This window comes from Podarcis pityusensis (assembly GCF_964106645.2).
Source record: "Podarcis pityusensis genome assembly, chromosome: 2".
In the NCBI taxonomy this organism is placed as follows: domain Eukaryota; kingdom Metazoa; phylum Chordata; class Lepidosauria; order Squamata; family Lacertidae; genus Podarcis; species Podarcis pityusensis.
Genome location: NC_138029.1, coordinates 24,770,111 through 24,792,050, shown reverse-complemented (window position 1 = coordinate 24,792,050; position 21,940 = coordinate 24,770,111). Strand labels below are relative to the sequence as shown.

The following is a 21,940-nucleotide window of genomic DNA, read 5'->3' as shown; positions in this document are numbered from 1 at the left end:
TGCCGCCGCCCGGCGCGCGCCCCTGCCTCTGCGCCGCCCCGCCTTCCCCTCGGAGCACGCGGGAGCAGCAGCCCGCCCCTCCTCCGCTGCAATTGCAAAGCCGGGTCCGGCGCGCACATGGCGCTGCTGAGCTGTTGCTGCCGCGCGCGCCGGGTCCGCCGGCGGAGACCGGCTCGAGCCGGTATAAAAAGCTTGAGCTCGAGCACAGCGGCAGCACTGCCGCAGTTACAAGAGGGACCGGGCGGAGGAGAGTCAGGTGGGGGGTGCGAAGAGGGAGCCCGCCTGGCTAGCTAGCTGGCAGGAAGGGGAGGAGCGGCGCCCCACAGGGACCCCTCTTCTCGAAAAGCTAGGCGCGGACGGTGCACCCCGCTGGGCATGGGGCAGCCTTGGCACCGGCGGAGAGAGCCTTGCGTCGGGTAACGGGGGGTGGGGGAGCAGCGACCTGCTCCTCTCTTCCCCGCCGAAGCGAAGAGGGTCTGCCCGAGGCGCAGGCTCCACCCTCTCCAAAAGGGGTCTCGAAGCTGAGGCGGCAGAAAGGGTTGCGTGTTCCTCCCAGGCCACCTCAGCATGTTACTGACCGGGTCATAGGCCAAAGCTGCACTGCTCTGCAGCTCGGGGAGGAATCTTTTTTTCCTTCCTCCGTTTCCTCTGCCCAAGTTGCAGCTGCAGCATCTACCGACTCGGTAAGTGGCTTTTCTTCTGGACACTGAAGTTTGGTTGTCTTGCTGCTGTAGCTTTTTTTGTTTTCTTTTTAAACGTTATTTGCTGCCACATACTTTTTTTTTTAAGGGGGGGAGAGACTATGTGGCCCCTTCTGAAGGAGCCAGCTAAATTGTGATGTGCAAAGTGATGCAGACATATGGAGGGCTTAGCTTTCCTGCATCACAAGGAAAGTAGATGGGCTCTTTTCTCATCCATATCCCTTCAGGCTGGAGGGGGCTGGGGTTTTTCCCCCCCTTCAGAAGAAGGCATTTTCCCCACTCCCAGAGGAACCTCTTTGCACACAATAGTATGGTCTCTTGTCATTGGGCACCCCTCCTTTAAGAAACTTAGCTTGGGGTCATTTATGCGACGCTATAGACCTGGACAACTCTGCATTCCAACAATGTATCAAGGCGCTTTAAACCGGATTAAGGATAACCGCATGGCGCAACGTGGGCGCCAAAAGTGTCTCCCTCGCTTCTCTGACTGCAAATTCTGCAGGCATCATCCTATCCTGATTCAGCCTAGCATGCTGCTTAAGTTCTGTTACCCAGGCTGTAGTCTGGTCTTTGCTTGAGCAGCAGCAGGAGGCTGGAATGCCCTCAATGGGACTCCTCAGAAGCGGATCAAACTGGTATCTAAGCCTGTCCTGCACAGCAGAGATGAGAGAGTGTATTTTCTCAAAACCAGACCTGCCTTGCAGATGCAATGGAGTGTATTGCCTTTAACTTCTGTATAGCCAAGCAAGTTACACAGTCACAGCGAAAATGCAGTCCATGAATGTAGTTTTCCTTCTGCCCCACATGATGAAAAATTCATCTGCAAGTCAGTATTTCAGAGGATTTGTTGCAATGCTAACATTACTTGATATGGTTTATCGGACTGATATTTTTAGCCAGTTTGCATCAAGACTGCAATTTGAAAAGAGTTCTTGCTCTTATTTTACACAGAGTGGTTGAAAAAATAGGCTTCAGATTCCTTCAAACATGAGATCATTGGGGCATAGACTGTCCTGTCCTGTGATTTCATAAGCACCTGCGCACTGCAGGCTTTACTAGAGATAGCAACTGCTGTTCCTAGCTAGTTAATTCTTTGCATATTACTAAGCATTCTATACCTTTATTGGCTTGCATCTAATGATGTACTACAGGGTGGCATTGAAATATATTTAGATTTGATGAATGGATAAAAGATAATCTTCCTTTAATTTGGTTCTTGCAAACTCAAGTTCAAAAACTGCCTCCAATCTACAGCCCAGTTATAGTCTCCAGGTGAAAGAAGTACAATGTCAGTGGGATTCATTTAAAGGCTAATATTATTCATTCTTAAGTTACTAGAAAATAACCTTTCAGATAGTTGCTGACCATGTTTTAATGCATTTAAAATTCTCTCCATAAGCAATTCTGAAAATAACCTACTAGATATTTCAGTACTACCACTAAAAGAATCAACAGAGCCCAATCCTAGGCAAATGAAGGTATGTCTAACTAAACCCACTGAAGATACTCTCAATGGTTTAGACACACCGTACTCTGCATACATTACAATTAGACTAACTAGAAGATAAAATATATATAAACAATTACATATTATATGCAGTTAAACTTGAAACAGTTATAATTGTATAGCAGAACTTGCCGTACAATGGGGGCATTTGGATATTGTTTTCAAAACTCATGTACAGACTTTTCTAAGTAATTAAAATGAGTAAAACTGATAAGAACAAAAGCTAGCTGTTCAGGTGAGGCAAGATGAAGGTTTGCTGAAGGACATCTTCCACCCCCCTCCCCAATATTTCATAACGCAAACCAGACCTTGCCTCTAGGAAACTACAGCTTAAGGGCACTCAGAGGAAAGGTAAATTACTGAAGAATCCCAAATCAGTGAACCAGCCCCCCCCTTCAATTATGACTACCTGACCAGACGCAGAAAGTTAATTGTAGGGTTGTTTATTCTATGGCGAGTGTCTCTGCAGATCATTCTGAAAATATATTTACTACCCTGAAAACAGTTTTGGTTGCATGGTATCCTGGGAGCAAGATGATCACATAATGGGTTACATTTGTCCACAAAACTGGCCCAGAATCACCCACTGAGCTTCATGACTGAGTGGGGATTTGAAAACTGATCTCCCAGGTCCTAATCGGATGCTGTAACCACTATAGCACACTGGCTTCCTAGAGTACTTCTGCTATGGGGCAGCTATATAAATTAAGAAGGTAAATAAATATGGGGGAAAGCAAAGTGCTACTTAAGATTCTTCTCTTAACTGCTTTGAGATTATTTCTTTAAAATATAAAGTCATATAGAAATGAAATTATTAATAATAAAGAAGCCCATTGGAGGAAAATGGCGCCTAGACATTCTGTTGTGGCGACCGCAACCTAGGTTTAAGGTGCCCTTTGGAGATTTACTCATATATCTGAGTTTCTAACACGAACGAAGGAGATTTGCCAAGTGTGTCTGAATTCCCTAGCTTGTGGATGCATGTGATGCAGAATAGTGGCATAGTTATTTTTGTTTTTTAAAAAATAGTTACCTCAAAAGTTTTAGCAATATGTAGAAAACCTAGATGGCAATGAGGAAGTCCCTAGCTGGATCCAAATAAACCTGAGTTATATAAAGCAGCAGCACAAGAAACAAGTTGGCTTGATTTTGTTGTCTTGGGAGTCAACACCAAGCAGCACAATGTAGGTCCTTTATCAACATCATCCAGAAACCTTAGCATGTGCAACTGCTGACTAGAATCATAGATAGGCTTGGGCTGCGACAGAACTCAAGTCTGGAAGGAAGGATGGAATGCAGAGTCCCTTCTAGGGGTTGCCATCTGTCTGCTTATGCAATGCAAAACTGCAAGTTTGGGAGAACCCTTTCACAGCATTTGTGAAATTTCACAGGGCCTTTGGGTCTGTCATGGGTTTTTCACTAAATTACCTCCTTTCCACTGTATTTAAGTCAGATGACTGCTTCTTAATTGCTTGTTCTTAAATGGAACCAGCTGGTCCTTACGATGAAACATATTTTTCTGATTCTTGATTCAACTAGTTCGATCTTATCCTAAACGGGAAATGTTTCCATTAGGATACGGTCCCAAAGCAGCAGAAAATCTCTGTGTGATGGAAAAGACAAGTTACCTTTTGTAACAAGGTCTGTGATCCCAAGCATGCTTAGGAGGAAGTAAGCCCCACTGAATTGAGTAAGCCTACTTCCAAGCAGACATATGAGATGTTCTTAGAAAACGTGCTGATCTCGCTTTGTTTCTGTCTCTCCCTGTCATTCCAGGTTAAAAATGACTGTCAAAGCAACAAGAATGTCATGCCTTGCTCCCAATGTTTATACTAAAGTGCCTGATGGAGGATGGGGCTGGATTGTGGCTTTTGCTTTCTTCTTTGTGGAAGCCCTGACATACGGCATTATCAAGTCTTTTGGAGTCTTCTTTATAGACCTAATGGAAAGTTTTGATGAAAGCAACAGCAGGATATCATGGATTATCTCAATATGCGTTTTTGTACTAACATTTACAGGTGAGCATGCAGCACATCTTGTGTTTAAACTGAGAGCCTGGTCCCTATGCAAAGAGAAGCATGCCTACCTATTATTTCATAGAAGCACAGAATTGTAGAGCTAGAAGGGACCATGAGGGTCATCTAGTCCAACCCCCTGCAATGCAGGAATCTTTCACCCAACCTGGGGCTCACAACCCTGAGATTAAGAATCTCATGCTCTACTGACTGAGCTATCCCTTTTCACACTGTAGAAGTCTGGGCTCTTAGGATCGTGTGGTTGTACGGCTGTAATTTTGCACATATATCGCAGTCCTACATAAGTACCAAGAAACTGTATGTATGGTATCCACGTACTATGTTAATTGTTGGCAAACACTGACAAGCAAATGCACACAGAGGTTCACTGGACACCCTGTTTACATACACAGACTGAGAGTACTTTTAAAAGCCTCCGTTTCTCCCCTCATTTATAGGGCTGGCTTAACAACTAGAGCTGATGCATAAGAACACAATTTTGCTTAAGTTTCAAGGTCAGTTGTGACACTTCCAAGGATTTAGAAGTGCTTCTGTAAGAGCAGAAAAGGAAAGAAATGTTAAAGAGAGTGAAGGAACCAAGAGGGCAAGATAATCAGAGAGAAGATGTAGAAAGTAGTGTTAAGAGTTGGGCACAATATACTTTTGCTCCACCTCCACCACTGTAATGCATGGAGAGTTAAAGCGAAGGACAAAGCTGGTTTCAGTGTGGCTAGAATAGAGGAATCTCCTCCCAGCAGACACTGCTCCTTAGTGTTTATCCCAAGAAGGCAACTCAATCAAACCAGTTCTTTGGTTAGGGGAAGATAAGTCTGAAAAAAGGGACCAGAACAATGAAGGCTTGTTTCTGACATTAACAGTTGTTTTTTCGAGTTAATTAAATCACATTAGTTAACCTTCTGGGAAACAGTCTCCCTTCAATTTATGTGTGTTAGCATCTGCTCTGTATGGTAGTTTAATTCAAGTTTACTGACAGAAGGCAAATTTCACTTGAGCCCTTGTCTACTGGTCCTCTGGAAAAGCAAAGAAAAGCAAATATGGAACTGAAACTGAATCACTGGAACATTGACCTACATGGTGTCAGCTATTTCATACTTAATACAAAGGTCTGCCGGGGGGTTAATTGGGGCTCTGCCAACCTGGAATTTGCCTAAAACTAAAGCACTTTTTTTTTTTTACAAAGGAAATAGCAGCTAGGCCCTTTGTTTTTAAATTAACACCAACCCATGGTTTATGCAAGAGAAATACTACAGTGCCACTTGTAATATAATAAAAAGCCAGCAAAGCTTATTATTGCATATGATGAGAGTCGCTATTGTAATTTGAAAGAGGTACATGTTGGAAAAAAATCGTTTCCCTCTTTTGCAGCTCCTCTTTCTACAGTACTGACTAATCGTTTTGGTCATCGCCTGGTGGTGGTGATTGGAGGTTTACTGATCAGTACTGGGATGGTCGCAGGCTCCTTTGCACGCACAGTTGTTGAAATGTACATCTCCATTGGCATAGTCTCAGGTAAGTTAACATGGTCCATCGTCTAGTGAAATTGCCAGTTATCTCTCCCCCCCCCCCCCAAGATAAATGTTTTATATTCAGGGCTGGAAGTCCTCCAGGTTCATAATGGCCAAGAAATCTTGCAAAAACCACCTCCTAATACTAATTCTTGGTGGGTGTTGGGTTTGTGGAGTTATTGGGCTTTATGGAAACTTCCCTGGGTTGTTATTAACAGTATCATAGATGGGTAGAACTAAACAGATAACCTCACTCAGAAGCCTGGTATGATGCATTCAAATAGCTTGAAAAATTACGCTTGCTGTTAGTAAGAAATGGCCAACTTTGCAAATATTTAGCAAGCAACATCACTAATTGTGGGTGGTATGTCTAGAGCAGGGGTTGGCAAGGTTTACCTCGCCTGGGCCAGTTCACTCCAGCGGAAATACCTCCATGGGCCAGATCGCGTGTGTGCAGATGCGATTTCCGGGGTCTGCGTCTGCACAGACGCGATTTTTGGTGTCTGCACATTCACAGACACTATTTCTGGCGCTGCGGAAGCGAGTCCCTGCACGGTTTAGCACAGCGCAGGGACTCGCTGACCAGGCAGCTTGGTTCAGGGTGGCTCGTGGGCCGGTTAAACGACCCCTGTGGGCTGCTTGTGGCCCATAGGCCTTAGGTTGCTGACCCCTGGTCTAGAGTGAGTGGTTTTAAAAAACCACACACTAATGAAATGGTTTCATCCAATGCCTGCAATTCCGCTATTGTCATGCACTAATCGCATTTGTTTGGCTTTTATTTATAGGCTTAGGATACTGCCTTGCTTTTCTGCCTACAGTCACCATTCTGTCACAGTACTTTGACAAGAAGCGTTCATTAGTCACAGCGGTAGCTTCCACAGGAGAATGCTTTGCTGTCTTCTCTTTTGCACCAGGTACTGAAACACCCTTCTGAGATTTTCCCATGATCACAATGTTAACTTGAATCTTAAATACATGTTAAAACAGCTCAGTTGGCTTAATGGTGTGACCTTACTCCCACCAAATGTTTGATTAAGGGCCATCTAATCCAGGGATTGGGCATGGTGGTGTAGAGGAAATTGGACCCCTTCAGCTAGTTCCAGCACACAAATTCTGAGCTGGTTGTGGAGGCTCCCCAAAGTTCAGATTATAATGGTTCAGTGGGTCATTTTGCTCCTTGCCAGGAATCCAGAGAACTTTTATCTAAAGCCAAAATGCCTTCTGCAGTTAGTCTCAGAATATCAAGTCACCAAAGCACAGATCATTAATATCCTTGTACCTCCATTAAAGAACTGTTACATCTTTGGGAGGAAATCGGTCAAGAGAAGATATATGTCAGGCCTTCAGAATGCATGGTCCTTTGCTAGAGCGAAATCATCTTTCCACTCTTATGTGGACTCCCAGGAACAGTCAGTTGGAAAGTCACAGGTGTGGAGGTGCAAAAATACATTGTTGGGAACAGAGAATGGGGGATAAATATAACCACAGCACCTTTATATCTTGAAAGCATGTAGAAGAGAAAATGCAAAGTTCCCATCTTTGTAATTATGTTCTATCCTGCTGGTTGTTAGATTTGAATTCAGACTATTCCCGCCCCCCACCACTGGCAAACCTACGCCCCCATTCTCAGCCTAGCACTATTTTTACAAACTTTAAAGGGCATAGCAACCCGATGACATACAATCTGGTGGGTTCCCAGTACAATTTTTTTCCAAGCTAAAATTAGCGCTAAGCGCTAACCCCAGCTACCTTGGAATAATGCAGAGCCTATATGAAATGTTATTTGATATGGAAACCAGAGGGTTTCTCACTTGAGAAATCCCAAACCTGAGATCTCAAAAAGCTGGATTACATCAAGCCTTCTCAAACGTGCTAAGATAAATTGTGCTTTCTCCTAGTCCTTTTGCCATTTTAAAAACTCCCTTTTGCTTTTAAACTGTGTCATCTCCAGCTGTGTTGCAGAATAAGGGAGAGCCTGCCTTCTATCTTGATGCAGTTGAGAAAGATACCTTCCCTATCTCTTTCTCCAGAAGGTGTAGGTTAACATACCTGAGAAAGTAAGACCTCTGCACTAGATTACCCCCTAACAAGCAGACAGTGTCTGTGCCTAGTTTGAGCTGATATGTACTGTCATCATCCCTGCTTTCCTGCATAGCATATGTGAGAAATGGCTTGTTCTATGGAGGCCAGGCGGTGCATGAATCCTCGTCCCTCGTTAACTTCTTATATCTTAGATCCTGCTTCATATACTGCCAAAGCTGGTCCCAAATATTTGAGCCAAGTGCGTAGGAGACACCATGAACAAGTTTGGGCATAACTTGACCCTAAAAACTTGAGCCTCAGTGTTACCTTTGTAAATCAGAGCTTCCTGTTCAATCAGTGAAAGATGTGTTTTACTTTTTCTTATCTGTAGCTATCACTGCTTTGAAAGAGCACATTGGCTGGAGGCATAGCCTCCTGTTTGTTGGTCTACTGCAGCTTGGAATTGTGGCCTGTGGATTCTTGCTGCGGCCCATCATAATCAAAGTGCAGGAAGAAGTGAGAGTGTCGGCAGCAGAAGAGCAGAGAGAGACAAAATACATGCTTGAAAATGAACAGACACGCACCTCCATAGATTCCATTGACTCAGGAGTAGAAGTAACTACCTCACCTCGCAACACGCCTGCAGATGCCAAATCAGAACTGAAAAGCGAGGGACCACCAAAGGAAATCACAGAGGTGCTCATAGAAGCTAGTAGCATCCCTGCCAAGGAACCAAAACCTCAACTCCTAGACTTCTCTGTGATGAAAGACCATGGCTTTATTTGTTATGCACTTTTTGGTTTATTTGCTACTCTGGGATTCTTTGCTCCTTCCCTATACATCATTCCACTTAGCAGGAGCCTTGGAATAAACAAGGACCACTCCGCATACATACTCTCAGCGATGGCAATTGCCGAGGTCTTTGGCAGAATCAGCGCCGGCTGGGTCCTCAACAAAAAGCCTATCCGAAAAATTTACATTGAACTCATCTGTGTCGTTCTGCTGGATATTGCCCTCTTTGCCTTCCCTTTTGCATACAATTTTTGGGGACTAATGATATGTAGCATTTACTTCGGGTTCATGCTTGGGACAGTGGCAGGCACACACATCCCTATGTTGGCTGAAGATGACGTCGTCGGCATAGAGAAGATGTCCTCTGCTGCAGGAGTTTACGTATTTATTCAAAGTTTATCGGGGTTGGCTGGACCACCCCTTGCAGGTAAAAATGAGATGCACCCAACTGTTCTTAACTTCTGTTCTAGCTAGGTAACAACTGGGAAAGGGAACAAATGCTTTCAAACAACTAGAGTGAGCTAAGGGCGAGAGCAATAGAGAGATGTGGGAGCACTCATGGAAAACAGTGACTAGCAGGTGAGCAATTGGAAAGGAAACAGCTGCATCTTGGAAGACACTATACAACAGCACATGCACATTTCCCAGAAAACCAAGTTGCCATCAGCACCCTTAAATAAATTAGCCTCATTACTGCCATCCAGGTTACCTTTCGCTGGAGACTAAGTAGCTCACACCTAAGCGAAAGAAAACCCTTCCCCGCAACACATTTCAGCCATCTCCAAGGATAGACAAAAGACAACTTGACTGCTGGCACTGTTGTTGTTAGTACAGTGGTACCTCTGGTTGCGAACGGGATCCGTTCCCGAGGCCCGTTCGCAACATGAAAGGAACACAACCTGCGCACGTGCGGGTCACAATTCGCCGCGTCTGCGCTTGTGGCAAAACCCGGAAGTAACCCTTTCTGGTACTTCCGGGTCGCCACGGGACGCAACATGAAAACACGTAACCTGAAGCAAATGTAACAAGAGGTATGACTGTATAGTACTTTTAATTTACAACGTGCTTCAGAATCTCTATTGTGTGTTACTCCTCAGAAGAAATATGGTGGGAATTGACAATCAGGTGATAAGGTGACTGCCCAAGGCCATTCTTGTTTTCAATTCAAGTGCAAGTAAGCAAAGAACAAAGAGGGGATAGGTCATGGGGGGCCCTTCATTCTCCTTGAAGGGGAAAGGTCTAAATGATGCAAAAGGCTTATGAGAAGGGCATCAGCTAACACATTTGATTGAAAGACACAGATGCTATCAACAACACAAGGACAGGAAGGGGTCGTTTCACTTATTCCAAGTAGACATTAAATAAGGGGGGGGGGTCCTCTTCCTTTAGTAGTTTCTTCTTCCTTAAGAAAACCTGTTTATCCTAGACAGCCGTGATTCTATGTGGTTGTTAATAGCTACCACAACATGCATGGAAAGCCTTGCACTGGTGGGGTAATACTCTTTTTAAGAATGACTTTTAATTACCTTTGCTTGCAAAAGGCTCGCTTGACAACTGCAGTTCAGGAACTGCAACAACATTCCGAAAACTGTTTACAAGCATGAGGTCATAGGAAATCATGGGCAAAAATCCAGAGTACACTTACTGGGAAGTACTTTAGTCAAAAGGGTCATTCTTTCCAGTGATTTTTGCAAGCCCATCTTCTAAGTAATTTGGGGGAGGTATGGCTGCAGTATACATTTTTTTTTGCTTTAGAAATTACCCACAGAACTCTAACCCTGCAAATGAAGGGATATGGCATGAGAGAAGTGCAAAGTTTTAAGATGCTTTTGGATATGTTGGATGCTGCCAGAGTCAGATGGGCGGGGTACAATTATTTATCATCATCATCATTACTGTTAATGATATGTGCAGGGGGAGGAGAGATGTTGTTTATGCACAAGTGGCACTTCTCCCTCAGCGTTTTCCTCTAGTATCTTCCTTTAAATCATCTAGTATAGTAAATAATAATATCTAGTATCTTCCTTTAAATTACTCTTGCATAAAATCCTCAAACTTCATTTAGGCATTCCATAGCTGCAGCTCTGGACTACTTTGCAAAATGTTTAAATGAACTTGTACAAAGAGATTTTTATAGGCTTGTACAAAACGCAGCTTTTGACATGTTTCAATATATATTTTCCCCCCTCTCACCCTTACAGGTATGTTAGTGGATACCACAAAGAACTATAGCTCTGCATTCTATTCTTGTGCTGCTGGGATGCTGCTGGCTGCCGTGTTCCTTTCTTTGGTGAGGCCTTGCAAGAAGGTACGTCAAAGGAAGAAGGACCCAGTAGAAGAGAATGTGTCAAAGCCTTTGCAGGATGTACCAGAAGACTTTATAGAGCCTGATCTTGGAAAAAACGAGGATTCTTCAAGAAGCAGTGATAGCGTGGCCTGAATATTTTTTTACACACACACACACACACACAAACACACACACACACAGAGTTTAGATTGGGGGGGGCAAAGCACGTCAGCCCTGATCCACCTTCTCAAATCTACACTTTAAAGGGAATGCAAAATCATAAATGTGAACAGATGCTATCAACCCTTTCAGAAAGATTTCTTGTTAGATAGTTTTTTTGTATAAACACCTCAAATTCTGATGCCCCCCCATTGACCTCCATTAAGCGCGCTCCTATCTAGCACGAAGTTGTGGTTCAAGCTATCGTATTCCCAATTCCAAAATCACGGGGAAGAAACCAACTATTGCATTAGACAAAGAGCAAGGATGTGTCTTGTAACAAAACAAGTTATTTTGAACTTTTTAGTTGTTTTAAAATCAGGTTAAAGAGTAGATACTAATTTCAGAGAATGGGGGGAGTAAAGGGGGTTGAGCTAAATGATATATTGAAGAGAATTAACAGGGTTTTGTTTTTAAAACTTGTTTGAACTTCATATAGGTTGGGAAGTTGGAGGTTACTATTCTATTTTTATGGCCAGTTATTGTGGATATTTCATGGGACCATTATCTTTCCAGATTTAACGCTTATACAGTCCACCCCTGTGTATGTTTATTCAGAACTTTTCAGTGCTTTCAATAGGGCATATTTAAAAGTGGGCATACAAACTGCAACCTTAGGGCTGGAATCCTGTGCTCACTTATAGTTTGGACAGGGTCCCTTTGGGGTAGAACTGGGCCAGACATGGATCTACTGGATTCTAAATTGGCCTGTTTTGCAGAGAGGGACTTGAGCTGGACCCCTCTGGAGTTTGCATACCCAAAATGGTCCTCTTCTTCTACCCCCAAACTGGCAGGGCAAAAGACTACTGCTCCAGCCCTTCCTGGTCCCTCATTAAGATTTCCCATCTCATTGAAATTTAGTGGGGATTCCCTCTGAGCACTGCTGAAGTCATGTTCTCTTTTGGTAGTTAGATAAACCAACTTGATTGCATTTTTTAAAATATAAAATAAAATTACCTATTTATTTTAAGACTATTAGACAATGTCTGTATGGGCAAGTGGGGGGGGTAGGGAGTTAACACTTTTCACAGGTATTTTAAATGCATTGATATTTTGTAAAACTTTATTGATATGGGTTTTTTAAGGTGTAGGTAGCAGTGTTATTTGTTCTTTTCGAGACAAACTATTTTAAAACACAAAAACACAAGGCACGCAAACATGCTGTTCTTGAATTCAGTCCTGAACAGGAATCATAGTTCCAGCTGTTGAGTAAAACTGAACCCAGTGGTTAAACGATTTGCTGAATCTAGTGAGAGAATTTTCAAGACAATACCTTCTTTTTACTGTATGTTGGTTGTTTTTCCTTTCCTTTTCTTTTTTTGTATGTTGTGAAGCAGACCTTCAGCTTTCACAGTGAGTCTCCCTACACCTGTAGGCTTGAGCCAGGCTTGCACCAAAGTATATAGGTTTCACATTCTCAGGTGGTGCAAGACATGCTCAAGCCTACAGACACTGCCTTGTATGGGGCCTTGAGCTGCATGGAAGCACTGACTGTGTGTGTGTGTGTCATATAGCCCAAAGTTCTGCCATTTGCAAGACTGAAAGCGGTCCCTGTATTGAGCAGTCATGACTACACACATGGCAATCATCAACTCCATGCAACTCATACTGGGCTATGAGCCCCTAAGCAGGCACACCGGGGATCACGTGGAGCCAAACGTTATGAACTGGGCCTTGGCGTCTCATGTGTTTGTGAATGTTCACAACAGCTAAATTCTGCACACGGATCACTAGAGAGAACCTAAAGCAAAAAGAAACTTGCAGTGTAATTCTTATTTTAAATTTAACAAGTGTACTTAACAGCTGCCACAGGCATCAAATAACTGGTCCTAAAGATGATTATGCCACCACCCTGGATGCTCAATTGGCCGCAGAGTTGGGTTTGCTTCCCATTAACAGTCAGTTATGTGTAAAGAAAGGGAATGATTAAACAAGGCAACATGTCAGCTATTCACTTACACTCAATAGATAACTATCAGTGGTAACACAAGCTTGCTTGTCCCACTTTTACGCAATTTTTTTTTTGTCAATGAGACAACTCAGGGGGACAAAATGAGAAAATAAAAATGTTTCTTTTGGTCCTGGATACACACAGTACAGATTCAAATGCGTTTCAGTATTTCAGTAGAAGTGGCATTGTATGCTGACTGCTCCACTAAGATGCTTATGCATTGTCAGCCATAGAAATGAGGGACAATCCGATTTTAAAAGAGAGCAACCACTGGCACCCGAATACATTTTTTGAGGTCCTTGCACTTTCAATGTGTTTAAGGTTCAAACCCATTTACAAAGATGCTGGTTGATCTTTAGAGTGGAACATACTTGCAAGCTAATTGTCCTTAACATTGAAATACAGTTGTACCTCCCTTTACGTAACTGTCTGGTTACGTAAACTTCGGGATGCACATGCGGCAAACCCGGAAGTATTTTACCAGGTTTCGCCACATGCGCAGAAGGGGTCCTCAGGTTGTGGAAACCTTGGGATCCGACCGGACCTCCAGAACAGATCCCATCTGCAACCGGAGGTACCACTGTACCAGTCTGAAACCTAAGCATACTTATTTGGAAGTATGTTCCACTCGAGTCATTTCAATTCAGGGTGTTAAGCTGCCCCCCCAAAAAAAACACGGGGAAGGGTGCTCTATCATTAGGAGTGGCTTTTGCAATCCACCCTCCTCCCTCACTGCATGAAAACTGCATGAAAACAACTGCAGTTTAGTGTGCTTTGAATAACTTCAGCACTTTATAATGTACAGCAGAACCTTGATAAATTGCAGCCGTAAGTGGGAGACATGCACCATCCCCAATGGGGAGGTGGGTCACTTTTCTGGAACTAGCAAGTAAATGAACAAAACATGAAACTTATGTTTGCAAAATGTGTTATTTATTTATTTATTTAGGAAGCTTACCTTATGAATTATTTGTCACTATACCTCTAGAAAAGTTAACATACTAAATTAATTGGCTAAATTAATGACATATCCGTAATAAAAGACCTCAGTACAGTACTTTTTGCTGTTACAACTTTGCTGAAGATAAAACGGTTAAGGAGCACATTCTGTGTTTGTGCGGAAAACCTAGCTGGTCCTGCAGTTTAACAAGGTTCTACTGTATCTTCTTCTTTATACAAGGATTTCCATTACTAAATAATATGTGTATAACAGACCACATCGTAAGTTATTGTTCCAAGTACATACTATATTAGCATGACTAAGAGCATATTTGTGTGCACAAAAGATCCAAAATCAAGCTACAACATGGATTGCTGGTTTGTTCTGTACTGTAATTAGTGAACTCTGGAAGTGCTACCAAACACTGAATTTTGCAATAAACCTTTTTTTTAAAGAAATCAACCTTCATGTTTCAGTTTAATAATTCCTCTTTATTCCTCCGTCTTCCCATGTGCCTTTCAGCCAAGCAAGTTTTATTCATTAAAAACCTACAGCAATCTCACAAACACTAAAACACACAAATGGCCCGAGCTCTGGTATCTCTGGAAATCTGATCTGCCGTGAACACAACATAGTATCTAAACTGAGGGAGACCAAGATGATAAATGGTGGAAACCAAGATTTACAAGGCATGGCTGAGGAAGTTGGGTATGTTTAGCCTGGATAAGAGGGGACTGAGGAGATATGATAGCCATCTTCAAATATCACAAGGGCTGTCACATGGAGGATGGAGCAATCTTGCTTTCTCCCCCAGAGGCTGGGACCCAAACCAATGGATTCAAGTTACCAGAAAGGAGATTGCATCTAAACACCAGGAAGAACTTTCTGACAGTAAGTGCTGTTCAACAGTGGAACAGACTCCCATGAGAGGTGGTGGACTCTTCTTCCTTGGAGGTTTTAAAGCAGAGGTTAGATGGCCATCTGTCATGCATCATCCGGTCAAAAAGTATTGTACTGGAAGAAATAGATACATATGCAGAGCATCTCTACATGAGGCAGGTTACGGATTGGTTCGGGATCCTTCCTCACATGGAAAATGATCCATGTACACTGTAACGCATGCTTCTGACACACTCTGAACATGTAGGCAGTGGGGGTGTGGTTCTTAGACTTGACTTCAGCAGGGTGTGCAGGTGGAGAAACCCCCCACAAACACATTCTTTCAACATGTGTATGTTGGCAGGGGAAGTTGCCTAAAACCGCCTCATCTAACAAAGTTAAGCTGAAGTTTCTACCACAATGAGACGACTTCTATTCTCACCATCCCACACCTTGGTCTCCGCCACGCATCAGCCAGCCATCAGGCGCAGCCGTCACAACCACCTGTCACAGGAGGGGTCACTCCAAGCCCGGGGAACAGCTCGGCTACCTTTTCTGGCCAAAAGTGAATCCAATGGCCCCACCAGCGTACAGAACTTCTAGCAGACGCACACCCCTTTCCCACCCACAAAGACACTCGCATTCACTTCACTTAAGTGGACAACTCTGCACAGGCAGAGTTTAAGTGAATGGGGAAATCCACTTGCGCATGAGTTCTGTATGCCTGTTAACAACATGAAACTCTAGATTGGTTGTACAAGCGTCAAACTTCTTTCCCCATACTATAAAGCTGTAACGTTAATAACGGCATTACAAAGTAGAAACAGCTTCTGATTGGAGTAAAATAGGTGTACAGCATATGCATGGGACTGCCAAATGTTTGGCCATTAAACAAAATGCTTCTCCCCCAACCCCCAAAATCCTTTGGGGGAAGATTTGTTTTCCAAGCATCCTTTTGTTGATCATCTATTGCTAGCCACTTGATTGAAGCACCCGCTTTTGATGGCCTCACTAGCTCATCTTCAGCAAGTCACAAGCTGCCACCCTCAGTTTCTTATCTTTATATTAAGGATGATTGCTATCTTCATTATTGGTAATATTTCTATCCTTCCCTTCCTTCCAAAGGACCTGCTTCACTGAATTGAGATGATAAAGAGGATTACTGCCCCATGGCTTCTATGTTAGAAACGCTACATAATCAAGTGTGATGGTCTTTATTAATACAGTGGTGCCTCGCAAGACGAAATTAATTCATTCCACGAGTTTTGTTGTCTTGCGATTTTTTTCGTCTTGCGAAGCACGGTGTCAGGAAAGTTTTGGAAAAGCTTCAAAAATCACCAAAGTCTTTAAAAACCTCAAAAAAGGCTACCACACCACATTCTATGAGTTGCTCCTCGAAGTCAAGTCGCAACTGTATTAACGGTGTTAAGAAAAAGGAAACAAACTTACAAGACGTTTCCGTCTTGCGAAGCAAGCCCATAGGGAAAATCGTCTTGCGAAGCAGCTCAAAAAACAAAAAACCCTTTCGTCTAGCGAGTTTTTTGTCTTGCGAGGCATTCGTCTTGCGAGGTACCACTGTACAGAGAAGTCCTTATTAAACTGTCTGCATTCTTATTAGTTACAGCAGACCAATTCACAGTCCCCATATGCTCAATGGTATCCTGGAGATCTGAAAATAAGGAGAAGCATTTTTCCAGGCTTTGAGGAGCTTTCACACACACATGGATTGGAGGATGTTCTCATTCGTTCAAAAAGGAGGGAACAAATCTATATTAAGGGGGAGGGGGAACAGATGTGCAAACTTGGTTGATGGGTAGCTTTATCTGTCTAGTGGCGCTCCCATCCCAAGACCAAATTGCTGTATTTATACATAACTGTAAGGAACGTTCAATGCTTATTCACATCTCTAAAAAAAAAGAAGAAAAATGTATCCTGTCCAATTTTTTGATTCCTTAAAATGTTGTTCCTTTAAAGCCATAACAAAATATTCATTTCTCTTGAAGCATTCTTTTTAAAACTTTAAATGTGCGGCAGATTTTAGTATTCAGGTGTGAATTTTAGGAAGGAAGGGGAAAAGAACACATTTCATTTTAATTACAAAAATATCTTCAAACGTATTTGCTTTGCAGAAATTCTCATTAAATACACATAGGGTGTAAGGCTAGAGAGAGCAGACTTTGCTTTAAAGAGGCTAGAGAGTTCCCTCTAGTGTGCTGTTCTAGAAAAGATTTACCGTACTTATATTAAGACATGTTGTGAGCATCACAAATACAAACAATATTCTTTAGGCTGTAAGAAGTTACACACACACCCTTGGTGGAATTTAACTTTTACTCAGAGTTTGGTCCATTAATTTAAACAGGTCTACTCTGAGTAAAACTTGGTTGACTATCACATCTAAGTTCATCTGTCCCATCAAGCTTTCAGTTTTCCTTGGGGGACTGGCTGCCAATTCACTCCAAACTAAGCAGGATTTTACTGACTTCACTGGTCCCTCCAGAGACCCCACATCTAGCAGATCAAGACCAGTAGGCCCATAAGCTATGGCTGGCCTCCAAAAGCCAGACTCCGTAATGAGAGGGTTCAATAACACATCTTCACATTTCATGCTGCCTTGTAGCAGACCAGGCTATTTGCCCCATTAGCCCAGCAGTGGCAAACTTTCGGCTCTCAAATTTCAGCAGCGACACTAAAATTTGGTACCCCCACTTGCACCGTTCTACTGCATTGTTGTGGCACCCTTGCAGTGAGGCACTCAAGCTGTACCAGTCACGTTACCCTAAAACCACCTCTGAGCCCAGACCGCCAGGGGCTCTGGCAAGGGTATTTTTGTATCATCTGCTACCTGGTCCTTTTAAACTAGAGATGTCACTGATCTGCATGCAATGTACGTGCTCTGCTACTGAGATACATAATCTCCCCCCAATGCCAAGCAAGCCCACCAAGACAGAATTGAAGCTGGATTACTTTAAAACCTGCTTTTTTTGTTTGTTTCGTGGGGCTTCCCAGGATCTGGCCATATTAGCAGGTCTCAATAAAATCCAGTGTTGCATTTGCTTTTCCTTTGTGGCAAGCAATACCTCGTTTTAACATTTTCCTCTTGAATTCACCTTTTCTTCAGGAACAAGCCCGGCAAGCATTTGCAGCTGAATAAAAACAGAGCTAGGTTTTTTGGGGGAACACTTCATCCAATTCAGCAACAAGTTAGTCCATACTGTAAGCTATAATGACAATACAATACATTGTGGAGGGCCATAACAAGCAGTGCATACTAGCTCATGCCAGGAATTAGGCAGGAAAAGCCTAAATTTCACGGGTCCCTCAAACGAAACAGCCCTGGGCTGAGTTAAATATACAGATGAATGCTTTCTTTGTACAAACCAATTAAACTGGCCCTGTCAGCTGTCACTTTTCACTTCCTGGTTGCAATGTAGAAAAAAAGTTACCAAATATTGATCTCAAACAGAGATCAGTTACACCATAGTTCTTTACCATTTTAGTATGTTCATATGTATATATATCCTAGCCCAGAACCTGAATATTAGGGAGTGAGGTTTCAGGTGGGAGGACACCAGCAGCATCTCCTGTTCTCCAAGAGGTCATTGTAGCGGCATTTGGAGGGGGGTTGTTGAGGAGGAAGCAGCGACAGATCTGTCTCCCAAGGTGTGCCCCACAGCTGCAGAAGCAGGTGATGCGTTCCTTGGAGGCTGGGTCTGCTGCCCTTGTGGATCTCGCCATCTGAGGTAGTCCTTTCATTTTGCACTGTTGGTGGGCTGGCCCTGTTCCTAGGAGCAGATTTAGGGGAACGCAACCGGTTTGGTCACATGGGGTGTGTAGCCTTGTGGGGCGCTGCAGGGTGTGCCACAGCTACAATGCAGAATGGAAGGCACTAGATTGTGGCTGAAACTTTGACTTGCTGCTCGCAAAGCAGTTGCTCCGTAACTGACCCACGGCCCTACCATATCTATCTACAGTGGTACTTCAGGTTACAGACACTTCAGGTTGCAGGCGCTTCAGGTTACAGACTCCGCTAACCCAGAAATAGTACCTCAGGTTAAGAACTTTGCTTCAGGATGCGAGCAGAAATCGTGCGGCAGGCCCCATTAGCTAAAGTGGTACCTCAGGTTAAGAACAGTTTCAGGTTAAGAACGGACCTCCAGAACGAATTAAGTTCTTAAACCGAGGTACCACTGTATCCAGATCTATGTATGTGAAAAGAAAGAAAACCAGCTTAATGCATCAGTTGGCAGAGAGTGTATTTGGGGCTGACTCTGCTCCAACCTGAGCACGACAACAGGAGAGGGGCTTCAACGCGACGTTTTCTGTTTTTCCTTGTCGGAGGCGGACGGGAGAGGAAACACCCCCTAAAACCACGCGGGGAAAGTAGGGGGCGGTAAGGGAACCCTTCTACTGCGCCAGCGCGCTACGTACCGCGAGCTGCGCCCCGCCCTCCACGCGCCGGGCATCGGGGCCAGCTGGGCGGGCAGAGAGAAGCATGGCTTCCCAGGCAGGCTGCGTAGCGGCGGAAATTTCCAGTGCACCGCCCTGCACCGGAAGCGCCGCACTCCGCCTTCCATTGGCTCCCATCCCCAGCGACGATTTTAAAGCGATTGCGGACACGAAACCTCCACGCCCCCCAGTTGAAGCTGGCGAAGCTTGCTTAAGAGTAAGCAGGAAATCTGGCTGCACATTGCCACCCCAATCCTACTGAACATCATGATCCCCTGGATTGCCACAAAAACCTACAAGAGCTTTGTTTGGGGGGTAGATATCTCGATGCATCCCTTCCTCAGGCTGGCCCCAAACTAAAGAGGCCAGGGCCCCGACTCCTTCAACAGCTGCGTGCAGAAGAGGAAATAGGAGCAGGTGTAGCCTGCAGTACACGGCAACGCTAGCTGAAATTCCCTTCCTCTGGATCCAAGCAAAGGTGTGGAAGCCCCCGGCCTCTTTTGCATCCGATGACCGGACCCTTCCTTCTGCATCCCTCCCCGCTTCCAAAACCGCCCTCTCCCTCGTAAAGGGCTGGCGGCTGCTAACTTGCTCGTGCCACCCAGGATCGGTCCCAGCCATCACCGGGCTTGCCCCCGTGCAAAATCTGCAAGTCCCCGCTCGCACCCCCGGCAAAGACAGCCTGCCCCAAAGGGGCAATTTACTCACAGGTCTACGCCGCTGAGTTACCCCACCGCTGCTGCTGCAGGCGCCGCTCGCTCCCACGTTGCACGGTTCGCGGCCCGTGTGAGCGCGGGCTTTGCACCGCCCCTTTCCCCGATCCTGGACCAATGGGGACCTTCCCTCTAAACTCCCGAGCTCGGCGAATCCGCATTGCTCCGCGTACTGTAATGCAACGCCTTTGGGCAAGGCGAAGTTGCAAGTGGTCGTTGTCTCCCTGCGCAGGCGAGATTTTGCGAGGCCGGCGATGCAGCGAGCAGCAGGGACGCCCGTGGGCGCTTTGCAGGAGAGATCTCCGAAAGCCGTGGCCTGCGCAATGCCGCTGCCCTCATGCTCCAGGAGCTTGCTTCCGGCACGAAAGCTGAGCCGGGGGCACTCCGACCGGCTATCCGCGAACCTATTTGTCGCACCAGGCTGCAGCCGGGGCGAGATCCGAGTGCCTCAGCGCACGTGCAGCCTGCACTTCCTGGATCAGCCGCTTGCGGCGCAGTGCACAGAAAGCAGCCACGCCCACCCGCACTTTAATACGCACCACCTGCTTCCAGCGCGCCTCATGTTTGTTTTACAAACTGTGGCAGGATCCTGTGCACGTTTACCCAGGAGTAAGTCATCGACAGGAGGTTACATCCGTACAAGCATGCATACGATTGGGCTGTACACTGTTACTAAATAACCAGTGCCTCCTAGGATAGCGTAAGTGCAACATCCTCTATTGATCATTGATCAAAGTAGTGCAGCCTGAGACACTTTGATCTGTTATAAAGGTAAAGGGACCCCTGACCATTAGGTCCAGTCGTGACCGACTCTGGGGTTGCGGCGCTCATCTCGCTTTATTGGCCGAGGGAGCCGACGTACAGGCTCTGGGTCATGTGGCCAGCATGACTAAGCCGCTTCTAGCAAACCAGAGCAGCGCACGGAAACGCCATTTACCTTCCCGCCGGAGCGGTACCTATTTATCTACTTGCACTTTGACGTGCTTTCGAACTGCTAGGTTGGCAGGAGCAGGGACCGAGCAACGGGAGCTCACCCCATCACGGGGATTCGAACCGCCGACCTTCTGATCGGCAAGCCCTACGCTCTGTGGTTTAACCCACAGCGTCACCCACGTCCCTTTTTTGATCTGTTATAGCTGAGCCCTATCTGATGAGGGACTGCCTTGCCCATACAGTGGTACCCCAGGTTACATACGCTTCAGGTTACGGACTCTGCTAACCCAGAAATAGTACCTTGGGTTAAGAACTTTGCTTCAGGATGAGAACAGAAATAGCACGGCGGCAGCAGGAGACCCCATTAGCTAAAGTGGTACCCCAGGTTAAGAACAGTTTCAGGTTAAGAACAGACCTCCGGAACAAATTAAGTTCTTAACCCAAGGTACCACTGTATATCCCTGTTGGGTGCTGCCACTGCAGAGAGCACCACATGCCCCAGAAGTGTGCTACTTTGTACTAGAAATAGGGCTTTTAATGTTGCCTTTGGAATTGGTTACCAGCTGAGATCAGACAGATGCAGTGTCTTGATACTTATGCAGCTGTTGAGGATCTTTTTGTTCAAGAAGGCTTTCCCTGAATTGTGACCCAATCTAATTATGGAATACTATTTGTAAAATTAATAGAAATGGTTTAATGCTTTTTAAAAAAGAATTTTTATAGAGTTTGTATTATAGAGCACAAATCAAACAGGGAACCAGGCAGAGGGCCTTCTCTGTAGTGGCACCCGCCCTGTGGAACGCCCTCTGATCAGATGTCAAAGAAATAGACAACTCTCTGACGTTTAGAAGACATCTGAAGGCAGCCCTGTTTAGGGAAGTTCTTAATGACTGATGTTTTAATGTTGGGATACTGCCAGGGAGATAAAGTCCATCAAGGGCCCCAAGCCGTCTGCCGGACAATCCATCGACCTCCCGTAGGCACGCAGCGACATGAGTTTCTAGAA

At 44.8% G+C, this 21,940-nt stretch overlaps 2 protein-coding genes across 11 annotated transcripts in view; one reads left to right on the top strand and one right to left on the bottom strand.

Moving 5' to 3' along the window:
• The window catches only part of ARSG (arylsulfatase G), a 114,841-nt gene extending 94,304 nt beyond the window's left edge, over positions 1 to 20,537 (bottom strand). For 6 of the 10 annotated variants that reach the window (XR_013982679.1, XM_080994671.1, XM_080994674.1 and 3 more), the window contains exon 1: positions 19,997 to 20,528. The gene's annotated coding sequence lies outside the window, so the exon portion shown is untranslated. Of the gene's footprint in view, positions 1 to 3,636; positions 3,760 to 19,996 lie in introns of those variants that run through there. The other 4 variants (XM_080994668.1, XM_080994667.1, XM_080994666.1 and 1 more) reach the window with 4 other exon arrangements.
• On the top strand, positions 159 to 14,422 carry SLC16A6 (solute carrier family 16 member 6). Its single transcript, XM_080994691.1, has 6 exons — positions 159 to 683; positions 3,985 to 4,226; positions 5,610 to 5,753; positions 6,535 to 6,663; positions 8,163 to 8,990; positions 10,765 to 14,422. The coding sequence occupies exons 2-6, from the start codon at positions 3,992 to 3,994 to the stop codon at positions 11,001 to 11,003; spliced, it is 1,575 nt and encodes a 524-aa protein (XP_080850817.1). The 5' UTR covers positions 159 to 683; positions 3,985 to 3,991; the 3' UTR covers positions 11,004 to 14,422.
• Positions 20,538 to 21,940: the final 1,403 nt, after the last annotated feature.

Bases quoted from the DNA above. Each gene is read 5' to 3' on its own strand.
- SLC16A6 (XM_080994691.1), top strand. From the start codon at position 3,992: ATGACTGTCAAAGCAACAAGAATGTCATGCCTTGCTCCCAATGTTTAT. The intron at 6,664-8,162 runs GTACTGAAACAC...TCTTATCTGTAG, and splicing joins TGTCTTCTCTTTTGCACCAG to CTATCACTGCTTTGAAAGAG. The intron at 8,991-10,764 runs GTAAAAATGAGA...TCACCCTTACAG, and splicing joins GGCTGGACCACCCCTTGCAG to GTATGTTAGTGGATACCACA.